Below are 20661 nucleotides of genomic sequence, written 5' to 3'. Positions count from 1 at the left end.
AAATCAATAAGCTCCTGGATTTTTTAGGTTATGTGCCCGGACAGTTGCCCAGTGATATGTCCTGGATGATTCACCAGGTAGGGTGTGGGAAGCCCATCTTTGAATTTCTTGGGTGGACCTTGTGCCATTACCTCTTTTGGGGTGGGATCCCATTATTATCCAAGATTCATAGTAATGTTTGCCCAGACATTCCCTCCAGTTTCATTATGATCCTACACCTTGGAGAGAGTATTATGTTAAGGTCCCCCTTGAGCATGGAGTACGCTTGGATATCATAAGGAGAATCATTGTGCGTGGACACTCTGAAGCATGGGTTGTGTGCTAAGATGCCTTAGGATAGAACCTTTGTCATGGTACACTGTGCTGGGGAGGTTTTGACAAGGAGTTATGCAGAGTCTCCCCTACGTGTTTTGAGAGAATCTAACCTGTACTAGGTCTTCCGTTATAACCAATATGTATCCACCAGACTCTGAGGACATTGCAGCGGAAGCATGAAGAGCAGGAAGAGGCACTGCTGGGACGGACACGGGTGGTCGAAATGCTTCAGCAGGAGTTACAGAATGCAGATCAACAAAAGCAGGTGCTTTCTCGTGTGTTTGTGCCAGATCTCTCACTTTCCTTCTCAGCCCATTGAACTACCTTTGTGTTTCCTTAACACCCTTCTGATTTCTCAGCTTTGTCCTCCTTTTTGCATTCCAAGTTCTCCACCTCTTCATCCTAGATATATTTGTAATTCTGGGGGCAATCATTATGTTGTGTGAGTTCTTGATTAGATATTATGCGTGAGACACTGGAGACAGTACTGTGTGATGCCATATATACTGGTGTAATTAATGCTGGAGAATGGTCTAGATGTTGTGTGGTGCCTTGTCTTTTTAAGTAGTGAAACTGCTGATTATATTTTGAGTAAACCCTAATTTATTTATGTAGTGTGGGTCTTAAGTGTGTGTTTTTGCCTTTCCATGTTTTGTTCTTTATCTAGCTAGAGATTACATTTTGTTGTCTGAATTTCTTTGTCATGATATTTTATGTGTAAACAGGGCCGGACTGAGAAACCAACACAGTCCTGTCAATTTTGTCAGACCAGCCTCCGCACAGAGGCTGGAAAAGAGAGTGAGTGGATTTTGCTGGCTTGCTGCTTTTGATATGGGGGGCTGGTATTGCAGCAGTGTTGCAAAACCGCCCCCACTCTTCCAGCCTCCTGGGGTAATTCCTGATGCATGGTCCGGCCCTGTGTGTGAAATAGGAGAATACACCTTGTCATGTGTGGTTCCTTATCCAGTAAGAGTTAAGAGAGGAGTGAATGAGAATAACCTTGGCAACAGTGACTATGTGCTGTCCGGTGTGGTCTGTTTTTTAACTGGTGTGTGTATAAAACTGCAGTCAATGCATTATGTTACTGTGTGTGATCCCCGTGGGAGGGAGCTCAAGAATATACCTTGCGTGTTTCCTTGCCAATATAGTTTATACATAAGCAGAACCAGTCCCTGTTCTGTGCATCCTTTGTCTAGATGGTGTTTGTTTACAAATTCAAAATATCTTGCTCTGTATTGTCCCTGTTGCAAATGATGCAGTCCTGATCGTTTTTTATGTAGATCCTTTGTGGTTATTTGTCAAGGCAAGATACTTTGCATAAAACTGGAGAGTGCACTGGCTATGAGTGATATCATTTTAATCATTTTAAATCAAGTTGAGGCTGTGTTATGTCCCTTGTGATCCTTTGTGAAATTTGATGTAATGACCACCTGTATATATTTCTAGCACCTGAGTGACAAGGAAGCTTAACTTGTTTTAGAATTCTGGATCCTTGTTTAGATAAGTAGGCATAAAGCAGATGGTGAGTATTGTGCTTCTTGAAGTCATTGGTGTGCTTGGAGTGTTGGGAGAGAGAGGTCTCAAGGAGAATCTTGTACTTCCAGTGTAGGGATGATTTGTCGGGAAGTATTCTCTCTGTGATGCTAGTGTTGCAGATAGCTTTGATGAGGTTCATACGCTTGCATGTAATAAGAGTTTAAACCTGGTTGCCAGATTTTCATTTGTTACACAGTTATTTGTTTCAAGGTGATTTGGGTTACTTTGTCTCCTCTTTATTCACACATTTGTAATCGGGAGCCATTTTATCTCCAGTAAGCCAATGGATAGTACGTTTAAGTAGTTGAGCTTTGCACGAGTGGGCTAGACTTATGAGGGAGGTTCAGTAGGAAAGGCTGACTACTTCCTATTAGATTGGTGTAATAGTTGCCTGAATTTATGCTGCTGTTGGTGTGTAATAATTTTTTGCGTTTATTGTTATTCGTAAGACACTGGCCTTTCCGGCTGTTGTATTTTATTGTTAATTAATTGTAATGAGCAAATGCATGGGGGCCCAGCTGCTTGGCGGAGTAAAAAATAAGACCTGCTGGTGCTTAGATTAATTTGGCGTGGTACTGTTCCGAAATGTCTTCTGCAGGTGATTGAAAGTAATCAGGACTAGTCCTTTATTTGGAGATGGTTATATTTGCCAAATTGATCAAAATTCATGACTTGAAATATGTCTGTGCAGAATTTCTGCAATACAAGTCTGCTAGTATCACCATAGCAATTTATTTCTACTTTCTTATATGTCACCATAGAAATGAATGTCGATATTGAACAGTGCTAATGAGGGAGTATTTGCTAATGCTTGGTTGTTCCAGGACTAATAGCAGGCATTTGCTCAGTTTAAGTTGTAGCATGTTCTTTGGCAGTTGGGGAGGGGTTTTATTACACTAAGGGCTTAAGTAATTTGATGGCCATATGCAAAGTGTTGGCAACTACAGACAATCTCTAAGCTTGGAGAACTTGATTGCTGTTGTTGATAACTTACAGTAGTTTGTCTCCAGTATCAATTAGGTATGCCTCTGAGTCTTTCGCACGGCAGAAGCCAACTGCCAATTGTCAAGCAGATAGTTCTAGAAGTGAGTGAAGTTTCTGAATGCTTGTGTTTTGAACACTCTAGAGGTCATTTTGATATGCTCCAATTGCTGGCTGTAAGAAATGTTTCCTGTAGATGCGTGATCCACAATGATTTTAGTTCATTTGGTGTATGCATGTCTTGAATGGCTTGTACTTCAAATTTGTTATGATGGATTCTAGTTCTTGGAATCATTCCTTTACTAGATTTTATGGCCATTTAGTGGCTGGGCAGGATGTGATGATCAGATTTATATCACTAGATGCTATATTATGGAATCTAAATGTGGTGCTGTGAACTGCAGGCATTGTTTCTTGGTGTGATATGTAGATGTCATCTTAGCTTGCTTGTTTGAATGTGTGGTTCTGTCTGGTTTTGACTGAGGGTTCTATCCCATTGTATTTTTTTAAACATATTTTTATTGGCTTTATCAATGAGGAAGTACAGTACAGCACAGTGAATATTCATGCATAAACATCATTTTGATCTACATTCTGGTATATTTGTGCCTTGATAATCACAGAGATCATAGAGGTTTAGATCCTGTAACTTATCGGAACATTGTACAATACATTTGTCTTATGGCTTAGTACTTCTCGTATGCTAGAATTTAAAGGCAGCCAATATGAATCTAACTGCACTACAAACTAAAAACATAACAAACCAAGCTATGGTCTTTCCTAGGGGTCCTCCATCCTCCTCATCATGTGTTTTTGGTTTAATCACATTCAGTTAGCATGATCTATGCATCACCTATCTTCTCTCACGTAATGTGGAGGGGGCCCTCATAAGATGGGAGGTCGTGGCTGCCCTTTACATGTGGTATCTCCTTTGTTCTAGAATTCCCCAATAAAATCCCATAGTCATAAGTGCGTCTCCCTGCAGCCTGTAAGTCACAATTGTTAATGCAGTTCAAGTAGTTCCCTCAGGTTCCTGTGTGTTGTGCGATTCTGTACTCTTATCCGCTCCAGAGTCTGTGTGTTGGTGTTCCCAGGCATCTAATATGTCAGACCAGAGCCCTGCTAGTGGCTGCCTCCGTATCCCCTTCTTGGCATCTCTAAGCAGTGCTCTTTCCTCCGGCCTAGCCCATAAGGTCACCTCTCGTATCCAGCCTGGCACTGTAGGACCCAGCCTTGATGTCCATTGTTTTGCTGTACAAAGTTTGCCGATGACCATGGCGAACTGTGTATAGTACTGCCTGGTATAGCCACTTTACCAGATGTCTGGCCCCCTAGTGTTAATAGACTTTGTAGTACTAGGTGTGTTTCCGGCTCTTGGTCATTGCCCGGCCACAAACTCTCGAAGGTACGTACCAGGGCTTGGTCAGTTAGGAATTGGCCCGGGGGCAGCTTATACAGTTCCTGTCAGGTCTACTAAAGGTATGAGTGTGCCGCTAAAAGCACTTCCTCACCATGAGTCCCACCTCCGTCCATGATGTGAGTTGCTTATTTGTGGAAATGGGCAGTGGGTACCAGTGCGAAAGTCCCACCAGAGGCAGCTCACCTCCGCCAGCACCACATAGCCTCCTCTAACAATTTCCTTGGTTGGGGGCGGGGGGTTACCTACCGTTTTGTTAAGCAATTTTGCCAGTAGTGGCCACTGGCTATTCATCCCCTCTGGGTGTCCCAGCTCTTCCAGCTTACTGCCCTCCAGCCACTGTGTGACCTATTGCAGCTGTGCCACCACATTGTATAGCTCAAAGTCTGGTGCTCCCATCCCCCAACTTCACCTAGGAGTTGCAAAGAACCTCCAGGGAGACTCTGTTTCGACTGCCATCCAATATTAAATCTCACAGTATTGAGTCTAGTTGTTTAAACCATGAAGACGATATTTTAACTGCCAAATTTTCCAAAATAGTACAGTAGCCTTGGCAGCATTATCATTTTAGACTAGGAGATTCTCTCCATTATCGGCAGTTTCAGGGACCTCCAAAAGGTTACACATGTTCAGAGCGACCTAAGGGCGGCACCTAATTGAGCCTCCTGTAGGTCTGCCAGGGAATGGAAAATCCTAATGCCCAAATATTTCCAAGAGTTCGGGGCCCAGACTAGGTCCTGTGGGATAATACATGGTTGTTGTATGTCCGCTATATTAAAAGAAATAGGTATTGTTTTGGTCTTATTTACATGCAGACTAGAATAGACCGCAAAGTCCTTTAATAATAACAGCCCGCTCGTCACCCCTCGAGGCCATTACCTAAGGTAAAGGAACAAGTCATCCGCATGCAGGAATATGATATGTACTTTACCATCCAGTGTGATCCCCTGCTCCGCTCCTGGCTGTTGAAACACAGCCGCACGTGGCTCAATAGCCAGTGCTAACAGGAGAGGTGACAGGGGGCACCCCTGCCGGGTGCCCCTGTGGATGTCACATTGGGCAGAGAAAGTAGTACCTGTCCACACCCTGGCTGTGGGAGATGTATACAGGAGCTTGATCCACCTCACCCAGCCCTATTTGCGAATAAGAAGTCCCAATGTAGAGAGTCAAATGCTTTTTCAAGATTGACAGACAATAGTATCTCATTTGGGTGGAGGTAAATATCTGGGTGGTACATAATATGGCATAGTCTGTGTAAATTCAGGGAGGTATTTCTCATTAGGATAAACCCATTCTGATCTGGGTGTATTAACGTGTGCATGTGCGGTGCCAATCTCATGGCCAGTACTTTCCTCAGTATTATGAAGTCTATCTTTAGAATGGAGAGAGGGCGGAACACTGAGGCTGGGCCCTGGGATCTGTTGACTTGGGGTGCGGTATCACCAGAGCATCCCTGAGGGTTTCCTCCCATTGTACTTGTATTTGCAGAGAAGAAGGTTATCATGATGTTGGACGAACTGGCAAGTGTGTTGTTTTCGTTGTGTTGTGGGTAAAGACTACATGATTTTGTCTGTGTAAGAATATTTTCGCATGATTGTCTCTGTTACCTTTTTAGAGAATGAGTGTGTTGACTTCGAAGATTGCCGGTTCACATTTTAGCCAGTTTCACTGAACTTTTGTGAAGTACTTTTTTTTTTTTAATAATGTTTCTGCTTTGTTTGTTTTCTTTCCTGCTTGGACTATTGAAGAGAGGCTACTAATGTGGTTAGTTTTTAGGAGACATTTCTCGGCTTTTTTGTCTAGCTTGAATTAAGTCTCTTGATTTGCGTAGTGAGGTTACATTTTCAAGTCTCCTGGGCTCAAAGTAAGACTGTGCTGCACAACAAATGGATTTGTAGGTCTCTTTGAGTAAGTTTATTGTTACGCAAAGCTAATAACAAACCTTGTCCATGTGGAGCCCTGTTTAGATATTTTTAAAGCAAGAGACCACACCCTCTTCTACTTGGTTCATCATCTCGATGTGCATGGAATTAGAAATCCTGTGTTGTCCCATGTCATTCGTTGTGTAAAAATTGTGTTTAAAGCTCCCCCCTCTTATTTTCTCTTTAGATACGCCATGTGACACTTTTTTCATTGTGATCTTGCAGATCCTGTCACAGCAGTTCAGAGCAATGGAAGCTGAACTAACTTCATTGAAGTCTGAGTTGGACTCTGAGAAGCAGGCTTCCAAAGCCACAGCTGAAAGGATGGAGGTGGAAGAGGCAGCCAAAGAAACTGTTATCAGTTCCCTGCAGGGCGAGCTACAAAGTCTCTCCCTTGAATTACAGCAAATGAAGGGAGCCCAAGCTGAGCAGGACTTACTCGGGAGCTCCAAAGATGAAGAACACAGAAAGGAAGTGCAGAATTTGACTGAGGCCCTGGAACAAGCAAGGCAACATTGCATTAAGCTAGAATTAAAGAGCAGCTCCACCGATAAAAAACATGAGGAGGAGGTGCACAGTCTAATGGAGGCACTGGAGCAGTCAAGAAGATCCCATGAGGAACTGCAATTACGTGGGGACCCTACAGAGGAGGCACACACAAGTGAGATGCTGAGCATTATGAATACCCTGGAGAAGACAAAAAAAGACTTTGAGGAGCTGGAATTACTTGGGAGATCCAAGGATGAAATGCACAGGGTCGAATTGCAAAGACTGATGGATGACCTCGAGCATGCAAGGAGATCCCATACTGAGCTAGAGTTTGACAAGAATAGATGGGAAGAGACAGCAACACAGAAAATGACAGAATTATCAGAGCAATCTGAAATTGCTAATTTTGAGACATCGAATGGGAGTAGTATGAAAGTGGAGCACCAGGAGGGGAGGGAGGAAGGAGATACCATGATCAACCACCTTCTCTCCAGAAGGGAGGAGCTGCGTGCAGCCTGTGATGCTCTGGAGGCTCGAAAAGAGGAACTTGTACAGGAAGTAGACAGGCAGACTGTGCAATGTGATGACCTCAAACAGAAGATCAATAATATGCAAGGTACTGTTATATCCATCTACCTCTCTTAGCTCAAGCTGTTATCTGTTGGCTAGTACAAATCCAAGGGGTAGAATTGGAGTTCATTCTTATCTGTGAGATCAGTGCTGTTGCCATCATGTGGGCTGCCACCTAGGCCGGAGTGAGCAAGGAACAAGAGAAACAATCGATTTAATTGTTAGAAAATTCACCCTTTGGCCATTAGTAACTCTGCTGTTCCTTGCCAAGCTTTTAGTGACAATATTTCCATAGTCTTCTTTGAATTTTGTTTTTAAAACATTAAGGAAGATGTGTTCCTAGTGATCGATTTTGCCCCATCTATAACCTCTCATTCTGGCCTTTTATCCACCCAGATACTAGAATGCCTCTCAAACAAGTGTTTTAGGGCCTGATTTGGAGTTTGGCTGCCAGATTACTGTGTCACAAACGTGACCTGCGTCCTTTGTGTAGTTCTGTTTCATCAGGCTAGTTCAGTCAAAGTGTGATAGTACACCATCTAGGCATGTGATTGTGTCCGATCAAAATATGTGTATTAGGTCAATTATGAAAATAACTATTTAGTGGGGTGTAAAGGCACATATTTTACTTGGTCAAATGAAAAAGTTTTAGTTCACAGACAAGTGCAAATTGGTCATTAGAGGGTTAGCATGTGCCAGGTTCCTGATCACTAGCTGTCTTCTCATGTGAGGTCACTTGAGATTTTATGTTACAGTATATGAAACAGGAAGGATAGACTATAGTACCATTATTCAGCAGATGATGGGTAGTTTAGAATGCCTGAACCAGGGAAAGGGTGACTTAATATGTGAGCATATATGCTGGCTCTCCGGTTCAACTTTTGAGAAATGAGGGTTGTTTAAACACATCCTTGCTATTTAAAAGAAGACTGCAGACTACTCCAAGAGCTTTTTGTCCTTGTGTTTATTGTGCTAAATGCTGACAAGTTGGACCTCAGGATCTTAGCTATGGCACACAAGTTTACAACCGTGGGGATGACCTCTAGGGTATGGTATGGAGTGAAGTTACTTCCATTAATCTTGTAGTCTTGGAGGCTGAGTGGCTATTCTGGTGAGAGATTTGAGTATGTACAATTTTGATAGGGGCCATCAGCAGTGTGGTCATCTCAGTGCTCTACATTTGGTGGCTTACAAATCCCATCACTTATAAATAAAAGGATATGTGCTAGGCAGACTGAATAGTGCAAGTTTAATCCAAACAGGGTGTTGAGAGTTAAGGTCTTGTGAGGGAATTGTGGAGCATTGTGGCCTGGGTGTATAATTTATATCAGCTGTATCCCGAAAGGGTATTCTTAAAGGGTTCCCTCTCTACAGTTAATTCTGGATGGAACGTTTTGTGACAGTTTGATAATTATGGTAATTTGAGCCATCCAGGATATTTGCAGGAGTTGGAAGGGAGCAAAGCTCATGTTTGAAGTCTTTGTACAAGGACTGGGATGTATGGAGGTAATTTCAGCTGGATGATTATTTTGGGTGCCCGATCGATAGTTATAGAGAAATATGGTCATGGAGGAGCTCTGTTTCTGCACTAGGATTATCTGATAGAGACTTATAGCTGCAGATTCCTTACCATAGAATATTCCTCAGCCATCAGACTGGATCCAGAAGTTTTTTGAGAAGATCCCCTGCGTGCCAGTAGATGGCGTTAATCAGCTTCGCGTTACCCTCCAGCCCAGCGCTTTGACGTCAGTTCTTTACTTTTTGCACCAGATAGCACTGAACCCCAGTCGTTTTTGACAGTTTTTGTCTCAGCATTTTGTCAAACCCTTTTTCTATAGATTTTCTCTTAGTACAATAGGATGTACCGAAAGAAACATGCTGGTTTCAGACCACAGGGTTTGTCTGTGGTGCTTGGCGAGGGACCATGAGTCCAAGACCTGCAAGGACTGCTGCACCTTGCATCAGAAGGTGCTGAAGGAGCATTCTCTCAAGCTCCTCACTTCCGCTCAAGATCCTGGTCACACAGAAGGTTCTGGGACCATTCACAGAGCTGCACCCAGCATCATCATCTCTGTGAGGTCTCTGTGCTTCCCTGACTTTCCCAGAGCCGTAGCGACCCCCTGCCAAGCTAACAGAATATTATGAGGCCATGCACCTCATATTTGGGTCACCTGGCCCCTCTGAAGCACCTTCGGGCTCGAGAAGGGTCCCCACCACATCCTTGCTGGTGGATTCGGTGTTGGATTTATAGTGGAGCCACCTGCGAAACCGAGACCTTTCTCTCCTCTGGCTCCAGTGCTGACACCCTTAACACAGTCACGGAAGGGGGTTCTAACTGCATACATGCCCTCCCAGCCACCAGGGCCAACAGGCTTCCCAGCCTTTTCATGTTAGATGAAGCGGGGTCCAATAGATCGCATGGGAGAGGTAGCCAAAGGTTAAGCCAGCCCACCACCCCCATGGCAGCTGCAGCCTCCAAACCCCTTTAGTCTATCCTCTGACCAGCACCTTTGTGTCCCTCGACCCATGCCACTCATATATGACTAGCTAACGCATTACCACCTCTCCTTGCTCCATTTGGAAGTAGTGACTTTTGGCAGAGGGAGCCATTGAGCGGGTGCTGGCATCAGAAATAGGTCTTGGTTGCAATTCCCTCTACCTTCCCGTGCTCAAAAAGGGCAGGGGACTTAGTCCTATCCTAGACCTGTGCCTTCTGAATCTCGTTCTGAAAAAGGAGACATTCAAAATGCACACACTTGCCAAAGTTCTGTCAGCCTTGCACTCCAGAAGCTGGATGGAAGTGTTGAACTTGCAGGACGCATATTTCCACATCCCGGTCGTGCCTGCCCTCAGATGTTACCTGCGGTTCATGGTGGGCAAAGACCATTTTCAGTTTGTTATGCTCCGGTTTGGCCTTGCCAGTGCCCCTCTGGATGTTCACCAAGGTCATAGCAGTGGTTGCAGCTCATCTGCGAAGGTCAGGGGTTCCAGTCCTCCCCTACCTGGATGATTGGCTGTTGAAGGCAAGCTTGCCACAGGCAGTCATTTCCCTCCTCCAGACTACGGCGAACCTCCTGCACTCGTGGGGACGCACTATCAACATGCCCAAGTAAAAAATGATTCCCTCTCATATGCTGCCACTTATCGGAGCTGTACTGCACACAGTGTAGTTTCAAGCCTACCCTCCCGAGTGTGGAGTCCAGGATATTCAGGCTATGATGCCAATGTTCCAGCCTCCATCCTTGATTTCAATGAGAAAGAACCTGAGGTTGTTGGGCCTCATGGCCTCTGCATCCTGCTTGCAACATATGCCTGTGGCATATGCAGGCTCAGTAGTGGGATCTGAAGTCCCAGTGGGCACAGTATCAGGGGAATCTTTCCAACATTGTCCAGATCTCGGAGGATCTGCAGTGGTGGTTGACAAGCCACGATGGGGTCAGTGGCAGACCCCTCTCCCTTCCCCAACCAGATTTACCGTTGTAACAGAGGTGTCACTTCTGGCATTTGGAAACCATCTGGGAGATGTCCTTCAGTGGGGTCTGGGCTTCGCATTAACCAGTTGGAAGTTTAGGTGATCCACTTGGCGTGGAAAGCCTTTCTTCCTTCGATCAGGGGAAGGCTGGTGCAGGTGTTCACGGACAACACCACTACCATGTGGTACTTCAACAAACAGGGCAGGGTGGGGACGTGGACCCTTTGTCAAGGGGCTATGCGTCTCTGGATATGGCTAGAGCGCTAGGGCGTTTCCCTGGTGGTTCATCTCTAGGTGAGGTCTCTGAATGCTAGGACAGAGAAACTCAGCTGACGAGGCGGATCACAAATGGTGTTTCCATCCAGAGGTGGTGCGAGGTCTGTTCCAAGAGTGTGGACAGCCTTAGTTAGATCTGTTCACCACTGCTGAAACCACACAATGTCTGCAATTCTGTGCCCTGGAGATTCCAAGGTGACTATCCCTAGGAGACACGTTTTGGATGGAGCTCTGACCTCCTGTACCCATTTTTGCCAATACCACTCCTGCACTGAGTTTTTAATAAGATAAAAAAATTACCGGGCCCAAGTTTTTCTTGTGGATCGGGAGTGGGTACGGAGACGCTGGTACCCCAAGCTGTTAAGCATGAGCATTGGTCCACCAATCAGGCTGCCTCTTCAAGAGGCTCTTCTGTTACAACAACAGAGGAGGGATCTGCCCCCGAACCAGCACACCCTTCATCTTCATGTGTGGAGGTTGAGCAGTGACAGTTGACAGCATCCGACCCGCCTCCTGAAAATCTGTGATGTTTAATCTGGAAGCCAGGTGTCCCTCCACCAAGTTGGTTTATGCCTACGACTGTGATAGATTTGTGGCATAGTATGCATCTAGGAACATCAATCCTCTCTCTGCACCCCTTTTACAGGTTCTTCTCTTTGTTCTATCCTTAGCCCAACAGGGCTCTGGTCTGGGCACAGTTCAAGGATATTTATTTGCTATTTCAGCATTTTTGAAGTTACCAGTGGCTAGGTTCCTTAAAGGTTTGAATCATATGCTTCCTCCCAGGTCATTCATAATGCCCCAGTAGGACTTAACCTTGTTCTGACTTTTTTAATGTGTGCACCCTTTGAGCCCCTCCACAATTGTCCTCATCAGTTGTTGGCTATCAAGACAGACTGCTGTTCTAGTGGCCATTACATCGGGCAGGAGAGTAAGCGAATTGCTGGCACTCTTGACACACCCTTCCTACACCTTCTTCAATCTGGACAAGCTGGTACTCTAGATACGTACCTCCTTCCTTCCGAATGTTGTGACTGCTTCCTATGTAGGCCAGAAAACCCCCCTGCCTACCTTCTTTCCCCTGCTTCACCCTTCCAAAGAGATGGAGAGACTTCACCGCCTAGACCCATAGAGAGGGTTGTCATTCTACCTTGATTGCACAAAAGAGTTCCTGGTGGATGATCAACTCTTTGTGCAGTACATAGGAGCCCAGAAAGGGAAGGCTGTCACCATCACAAAATGGATAGTACTCTGCATCAAGATTTGCTATGGACTGGCCAAGAAGAAACTCCCTGAGGGCTTGAGAGCTCATTCCACGAGAGCCAAGGCTAAAACCATTGCATTAGCCTGTCGAGTAGATGTCATGGACATCTGTGAGGAAGCAACGTGGGCTTTTCTGCACACATTGAATAAGCACTACTACTTGGACAGTCAGGACCTTAGTGAGGGGCACTTTGCCCGTTTGGTCTGGCAGGCCTTTTTGGTTTATATCGGCTTTGCTAACCCACCTCTGGGGAGGCATTGCTTTGGTATCTATTCTAAGAAAAGGAATCTGCAGCTAAAAGTATTTATCAGGTGAACAAGTTACTTATCTTTGGTAGCGCCTTATGTGGTACAGACTTTATCTAGTAATAGATTCCTTACAGGCCCTCCAATCCTCTACGCTCTGCGAGCTGATTACAGTGTGAGGGTCACCCTTCTAAGAACCTTATATTTCAACACCAGTTGTCAGTCTTCATCATGAATCCACGTTCCTGGCGTGGAAAGATGCCCGGGTGTTATCTATATAGTTTCCGTGCATGTCATTTCCGACATGGATGATGCAGACGCAGAGCTGAACGACGCCACCTACCTGTGCAGGGATACTCTCTAACTCTTAGGGATCCAGGCTGATGCTTAGAGACTATTTTAGGGTAAGAGATCAGCGGCTAGATAGTCTCTACCAGATAAGGCGTTACCAAAGGTAAGTTACTTGTTTGTTATTTAAAGAGTGCCATGAGCAATTATAATATGTGGGATTTGGGGCCAGATGTACCAAACAGTTTTGCCCATTCTGTTTCTATGGGAAAATGTGTTTGTACATATGGCCCTTGGTGTGGGGTTTGTCTGCATACTTCTGTCATGCAAGGCCGATTACTGTATCTTCCTTTTCTTGTTCCAGAGACACTGTCTTCATCGTACAGCAATATAGAGGTGCCTTCCCTACCTGTGATGACTACTGAACATACAATAAAGGTAACTGTAAGACAGGAATGAGATATTTCAGAGGTTTTTTTAGTGGATGTACAAGGATTCCTGTGCTGTACTTCTGTAATACGTAATATCATTCTGGGTATATTTTATCTGAATCAAGTAAGACTTTATGTTGCTAAATTATCCCTTTCAGACAAAGCACAATCTTTTGAGGTGTTTTCTAGGCATCTCTAACTTGCAAGACATTCTGCCCTGCTGGTGCTAGATGTTTGAATTGTGTTATTGTGATTACAGAATGTCTGTTATTCTTCACCCTCGCACAAGAGTTAGAGAGGGAGCTCTCAGTCATTTTTAGATATGTCTCTGTTGCCTCTGGTATAATAACCATAAATAATTGTCTCATGTTTCTGACAAGTGTTTTAGTCCAGAACCTAAAGGACTAAGGCCAAAAGTCTGACCTGGGCTTTTTGTTGTCAATATCAAATAATACATACTTGCAATTCATCAAATAAATGTGTTTCTTCTGAACGTGATAGCAAGTCTTTGGGTGAGACTGAGACCTACTTCTATCACTGCTCTTACTGTGGAAAGGTGCACCACACTGAGCATATGCTATATCTGAGTAGTCTTCTAGGCATTTTTGGGCATGACTCAGAAAAGTTGCAAATTTACTTCCATAGGGTTATTCTTATGGAGTATATATTCAAAATTTGAGTTTGCAAAAATATACTCCAGCAAAACATTTGCATAAAGTAACCATGCAGAAATGTGCATTTCTGATGGATGCTCCTAACTGTAGATTTTTCAACCTTATCTGCCAGGCTGGTTCCAGAAGTTTTTTCAGCATAGCCCGGGTCGCCGATAGGTGGGAGTGTGCAGCTCCACGTTGACCTTGTTCTGTTCCGGAAGTGAAGTTCAGAGCCTTGTGTAAGTGCCATCCAAATGCACAGATATCAGCTCCTTTCTTTCCACACCAAGATACAATGATCCAAAGCTCGTCTCTAACTTTTCGGTGCAAGATTATTTTCCATTGTGGAAGGTAAAATGTCTCCTTTTAAAACTGCAGGGTTTAAACTTTGTAGGGACTGTCGTTCTGACTGATCCTCACAATGTGTGTCTCTGGTATTTGGGCTCAGGTCAGAACTCCAAGCTGTGCAAGGAGTGTGTCCTTATGCATCCAAAAGTGATCTGTGATTGTGAAGCCAAACTGTATGTTGCCATACACCCCAGGAAGTCACATAAGCCCTTCTCCCACTCAGAGTCTGGATCATGAGCTTGTTCCTACTCTTGGGGCACTCCTGCGACAGGTCTTTGTCGAGGTTAAAATTTTGGGGTAAGTGGAGGTTCAAGGCATGGGAAAATCACCCGGTTGATTCTAGAGTTGTAGAACCGAAAAGAATGGAGATTGGATCGCGATCGATAACAATGCCAAAAGAAGGCAGGTGTAGACCGAGAATCGAGCAGCTCGATGGTGTTAAACAAGAGCACAAAAGCACATGTCCGAACCCGATGGTGGAAGAGAGGAATCTAATCATGAAGTCGATGACCATGCCCATTACCTGCACAAGGAGGAGTCACAGTACCTTGTGACTTGAAAAACTTTCTTTGAAGAAAAAAAACTTGCACCTATCCAAGCCCAGCACTAGATGGCAGGATTATACACAGCACTACATGCCACAAACAGATGCTTAACATCTAATTTCTTTCAAAATGAAGCATAAACAGGCTCAGTTTTGCCCCTCTGCTTCTGAGGCCCTCAAGGGCCCCTTCAGTCCCACTCCAAGTCTCCTGCAGAAGAGCTGATTCCACCGTTCAATTTGAATTTCTGGGGCCGTCGGCAATGTCGCAGTAGATTAAGGAATTTCATGGAAGCTATGTTCCAAATCTTTGACATCTTGCTGGCTCCCCCACAGACCCATTCTCTGTGCAGTCTGTTCTTTCTGAACCAGTTTCGGGTTCAGCTCTAATTTTAGATCCAACTCCACATCCAGCCCCATGATTCATGCTGGTACCTGCCATGCCGACTTCCGCCTGGGTGCTGCAGGTGCCGGAGGATATCACTGATCCTATTGTCCTCTTGGACTTTGAATTGCATTCATCTCGTCCTCAATAGAGTTCACATCCTGGAACAGTTCTGACACGCCTGCTCCCAGTTTTTTCATATTCTGGCAAAACAGCACGTTTACCTAGAAGCCACCTTCCAGCGCTAGGGGACATTTTTAATTTAGACTTTGACCAAAGTCAACTAGCTTTTGTTTACATTGGAGAGTATGGGAATTAATTCCCCACAATATGATGATGACATCTTCTATTTGTAATAACAAAAAGCCAGTGTATTGGACACTTTCTCATGACATGAGGCTTGGTCCACACATCCCCGCCCTCTTACCCCCCCACCCAGCCCGTCAATGGAAGAAACAACCTCATTTCCTACTAATCACACATGCAGCTGAAGTCCTGGACTTACAGGTCTCATCAGTTGGGATGAAAAATAATGTCCTCTCTGAAGATTTGCAGCTTGAACTGACCTTATCTGAGCCCTTGATGCCTCTGCATTAACCTGTTGGAATTGCAAGCCATTAGCTTGGCGTTGAACGCCTTCCTTTTGCCCATCACAAGGAGGCTAGTTCAGGTCCTCACAGACAGCACCACTGCCATGCGGAGTGCTCTTCGTCAATGCCAAGAAAATGCACTGTCAGCATTTTTGCACATTGGAGTTCCCAAGAAGGTTCTCTCTCTCAGACATGCATTGACCCCAGAGTGGAGTACAGGACTCCTGTAGATCGTCCTGCTGCTATCACTGCTGCCTGAGTTCTGAAGAAGATAAGTAACAACTGGGCCAAGGCGTGTAATTCCTGGAACATCTTGACATGAACATCTGTCCTCTGGTTGGGCTGCTGGATTTAGAGGATCTTCTGTTGCAGCAACAGGGCAGGATATTGCACCCGGGCCTACGCAGTCTACACCTTCATGTGTGGAGATTTAGTGGTGGCAGTTGATTGCATTTGATCGCCCACCCAAAGTCGTGGCTATCATCCTTGAGACCAGGTGTCCTTTTTTTGTTTTGTTTTTTTAAACAGACATTGTATTTTTAGGCACTGCAAGCACAGCCTCAGGGGCTCAGAAGCACTGTACTAAGGTAATATCTTTACACATTGTCCAATTGAGTCTGTTGATGCATTAGTGACTTTCATTTATGAAATAGTAGTAAGGTGTGTCCTGTGCAGCCCCTAAGCCCATCCCTTTTGCTCTCCGCCTACTCCGATCCCATCCCCATTGGTTCAGTACTTGTCCTATGTCAGAGTCGTCCCTCTCCATGGATTGTGGTCAGTGCTAGCATATCACTCCTTGCCTTTACTCCAGTGGTAATGGAGGGCAATTATGTCTGTTTGCTGTTTGATGCATCAGCTTGTTCTGGTAAGCCAGGTGGGATGTGTATGTCTGAGTTTTTTAGGCAATCCACTAAATGTTACCATGATCGTGCTCTGTCTGGTGTACCACAGCCCAGTTGCGTCTCTCTAAGTAGTATTACTTCCTCTTATCCCACCCATATGATCAGTTCTTCCCTCAATTTGGACAGTCTAGAGCCTCTAGTGGTCTTCCAGTTCATCGTAATCTCCCTTTTTACAATAATCAAGGCTAAGTCAATAAATCGGGTAGTCGTTTTGTGTTTTGTGGGTCTCTGGAAGCCCCCCAGAAGACTGGCAGGAGGAGTATGTAGGATTGACCTCAGTGTGACTTAGTTGATACTATGCACCACTCCCGTCTTATAATCAGTTAATAGTTGCCACGTCCATACCATGTGAAGCATCTCTGCTCCATGTTTCCCACAGCGCGGGCAGGTCGCCTCATTTGCCCCAAAGAGGTGGATAATCCTACTGGGGGTTTAGATAGGCCATGTGGAGGAAGGAAAAGCCGATCAGTTTAAATCTAGCATTGCGGACACTGTCTATGTGTTTGCAAGGATTTTGGTCCAATCCACATCTGGGATTGGATGTGTAAGGCCTCTTTCCCATGTTTCACACAGTGCTAGTAAGTGCATGGTACTGTCATGTCACAGTGCTTGGTAGAGGCAGGTTACCGCTTTGAAACAGCTCAATATAATTCATAAAGTTGGCATCCCTGAAAGTAGATCCACTGGGCAAACCACTGAAGCTGTGCCATCAAGGAGTAAGCCTCCATGCTTGGTGCCACCAGTCCCCGACCTGCATTTGGGCACTGCAGCTTTGATAGTGCTGCCCTCCGCCTTCCCTTTTGCCATATGAGCCCAATCAGTAGGGAATCTAATTCCTTAACAGTCTACCGCAGTATAATGAGGGGCAGTGTGGAGAAGAACAACAACAGTCTAGGGAGTACTACCATTTTTGCGATTGCAGTTTTGTCCACTAATGATGATGGGATGGTCTTCCAAAATTCTATAATGGACCGGAAACATCTGACTGCCGCCCCAGTGTTGCCCTCCAGTCGGTCAAAAGGGTCATGGTATATCCGGACCCCCAGATATTTGAGGCATGTTCCTTCCTAAATAAGACCCCGCAGGTCACAGGGCTGGGGAGGTGTTGTGCTGAGCGGGAAGAGGTTGGATTTTTGTCAGTTAATGCGCAGGACGGATGCTCTCCCAAAACGTTCTAGTAAATCTATTGCTCTAGGTAGTTCGTCATCCATGTCCCGCAAAAACAAGAGCACAACTTCTGTATAGAGGGCAGAACGGTGCTGTAAGCGCTGAACATCCTGTCTCCGGTGTACTGTGCCTGAGCGCGCGCTGCTGGCCAATGGCTCAGCTGCAATGGCAAATAATAGTTGGGAAAGTAGACAACCTTGCCTTGTTCCCCATCTCACTGCTTACGCCTCTGCGATGTTCCTCACAATCCAAACCCAGGCCATAGGGATTGAGTACAGGAGTTTCACCATTACTTTGAATAGGAAGTCCTGCTATCTATTGCTACTATGGCCATTTTATGTTTGTCCATTAGTTCCGCGTCCAGTATCACAAGGAGCCTTCAAATATTATGTGCTGTATTGGGCCCTGGGCTGAATCCGGCCTGATCATGTCGAAGTGCGGGCATCAGAAGGAAGAGCCAGGTTGCTAATATTCTGCCTAAGATCTTGTAGTCTGTTGAGCATTGACAATGGGCAGTATGCCCGCACTTCTTGGGGTGGGCGACCCGGTTTCAGTAGTAGGATCACTAATCCTTCACTAGTGGTAGTAGGCAGGTGTCCTGATTCCCAAGTGCTTGCATAAAGGTCTACCAGTTTAGGTGCTAGTCTCTGGTATGCCGTGTAGGACTCAACTGGAAAGCCATCTGTCCCATGGTGTCTTAACCCGGACCAGTGCCTTAATCTCAGCTCTCACCTCTTGGATTGTGATGTCTCCACCTGGAGCCTCCTCTTCTTCCCGTGTGATTTTGCGGAGCGCTACTTGGTCCAGGAATTTGCTAATTAGTTGGGGGTGGTAGGTCAGGTGGAGGAGTGTATAGTGTTGTGTAGTATTCCTCAAACCTAATATTTATGGCTCCCTGTGTGTAGAGGCATTCGCCCAGTTCTGAGTCTACCTCAAGGATGAAAGAGCCCCTGGAAGAGGGACTCATCAGTAGGGTCCCCGACGTATAGTGCTCTGCATTAGTGCGGATCATGTATTGACAGTGGTTGAAGCAGCAAAGTTTCTCCTGGTATACTACAACCTGTTCTCTTGCATCTAATAGTTGTTGTGCCAGTTCTTGGATCCCTGGCCCTGCGATCTCTAGTTCCCTTAGGGCTTTCTTGTGAGTGTTAGTGTCCCTAAATATAGTGCACCGCACTTCTACTGTTTCTGCTCTGCAGCACCCTCTGATAACTGCCTTGAAGGCGTCCTGTTCAACTAAGAGAGAAGTTGCTGTGGCTGTGTTGTCTAAGAAATAGGTTTGTATGGCTTCTCCAATGGTGCTCAATAAGACCGGGTCTTCCAGTATCTCTATGCGGAGGTGCCAGTCGAGAGTACGAGGGCCTTACCGAAGCCAATGCAGGGATAGTAATTCTGGGTTGTCGTTGGATACTGTTGATCATAAGTAGTCTGTGTTTCGAGTTGCTCTATGTACTCCGGGAAAGCGCAAGAAGGTGTCTAGGTGCATGTGTAAATCGTGCATTACTGAGTAGAACAAGTAATCTCTGTCGTCGGGATGTGTGCATTGCCATGTGTCTGTCAGTCCCCATATTCGCTGCCAGTTAGTGAATATGCTGGCAATTTGTTGGACAGGGGAATCCAGCAGTGGTGGGTAGGACCTGTCTCTTATTGGATCCTCTACTCCGTTATAGTCGCACCCCACTAGAATACTGTGAGTCATGTAAGGTGCTAGGATTCTGGACATTGCAGCCAGAAACCCTTCCTGGTCTGTATTGGGCATCCCCACTATAGTCAAGTCTGTCAGCTAGTTGTCCAGACACCACCATGTATCTCCCTTCAGGGGTCTGTGATTGCACACGTTTTTTGGAAGGGAACTCAGGGCTGGATCCACACCAATACCTCGCTTGCAAAGGTCAAGTAGGAGATGGCATATACCAGTCCTCGCCATCTCTTGTGCAGCGTCTCCCTTTCTGTTGCAGTTAGGTGAGTTTCCTGCAATATAGCAATGTACTCCTCTCCTCTTTGGATGTGTTTGTATCTTGTACCATTTAGCCATATTATTGAGTCCCTCACATTCCAGCTGAGAAATGTATAAGTTAAGTGGGGTCTTCATGTCTGTGTGTTATAAGAATGTATGTAGCTCAGGGGCAGAGGGCCTGATTCTGCATTGTGGTTATGTGTTGACGGGAGACTCAGTTTTTGGGCACTTTGGCGGACGGGGCCAAAGGCATTCATAACCCTTGAAAACCGGAGTCTAACTTCCCAACTCCTCAACCCTGGGGCAAGAAGAAGCAGACTCCCAATCCAAACCTGAAAGTCATTTAACACTCGTGCAGTTGTCATCCACACAACTTCAATGAGGGGAGGTGGAATAAGGGTTCTCCACGACCATTCTGTGTTCCAGCGTTGTCTGTGAGCAGGATGGTGCCATCCTCATCTTCTCGTTCAGCCTTCTCTTGGCCGATTTCCATTTTGGCCTGGGGTTGGCAGCCACAGGGCAACCATCCCTCCCTGGGGAGTCCGTCGACCCAGCTCCAGACCACAGCTGGTGTGGTGAAGAACTGCACTTCATCTGACCCATAGCCTGGTAGGCATAGCATAGTTTGTATCTAGGGTTCTAAGTCAATTCTTTTCCTCAATGAAGAAGGCCCTCATTTTTGGACCTCCCTGGTAAAGTCTGGGAAAATCATCACCCTCTGATTGTCCACCAGGATGTCTCCCTTGATTCTTGCCTGGGCCCCTTGCCTAAATGCGGTGCTCAAGTTCAAGGGCGTAACTTCATCCTGGATCCATTTCTCCAGGAAGTTGACCATGTCCCTAGAGGTGCCCACTATTTTCTCTGGAAGGCTGTTGATCCGAATGTTGTTCCGGCTTGCCCTATTTTTGAAGC

The 20661-nt window shown here is 45.5% G+C and overlaps 1 protein-coding gene across 5 annotated transcripts in view; it reads left to right on the top strand.

Annotated features, from left to right (window-relative positions):
• Positions 1-20661, top strand: part of LOC138288169 (golgin subfamily B member 1-like) — a 379608-nt gene that overhangs the window by 63310 nt on the left and 295637 nt on the right. For all 5 annotated transcript variants that reach the window (XM_069229484.1, XM_069229482.1, XM_069229483.1 and 2 more), the window contains 3 exons: positions 467-580; positions 6397-7276; positions 13140-13213. In XM_069229484.1, the coding sequence (XP_069085585.1) occupies positions 467-580; positions 6397-7276; positions 13140-13213 (1068 nt within the window). The remainder of the gene's footprint in view (positions 1-466; positions 581-6396; positions 7277-13139; positions 13214-20661) is intronic.

Source organism: Pleurodeles waltl, chromosome 4_1 (genome assembly GCF_031143425.1).
Source record: "Pleurodeles waltl isolate 20211129_DDA chromosome 4_1, aPleWal1.hap1.20221129, whole genome shotgun sequence".
Taxonomy (NCBI): Eukaryota; Metazoa; Chordata; class Amphibia; order Caudata; family Salamandridae; genus Pleurodeles; species Pleurodeles waltl.
The sequence above is the reverse complement of the archived record's forward strand: the minus strand, read 5'-3'. Positions and strand labels throughout refer to the sequence as shown.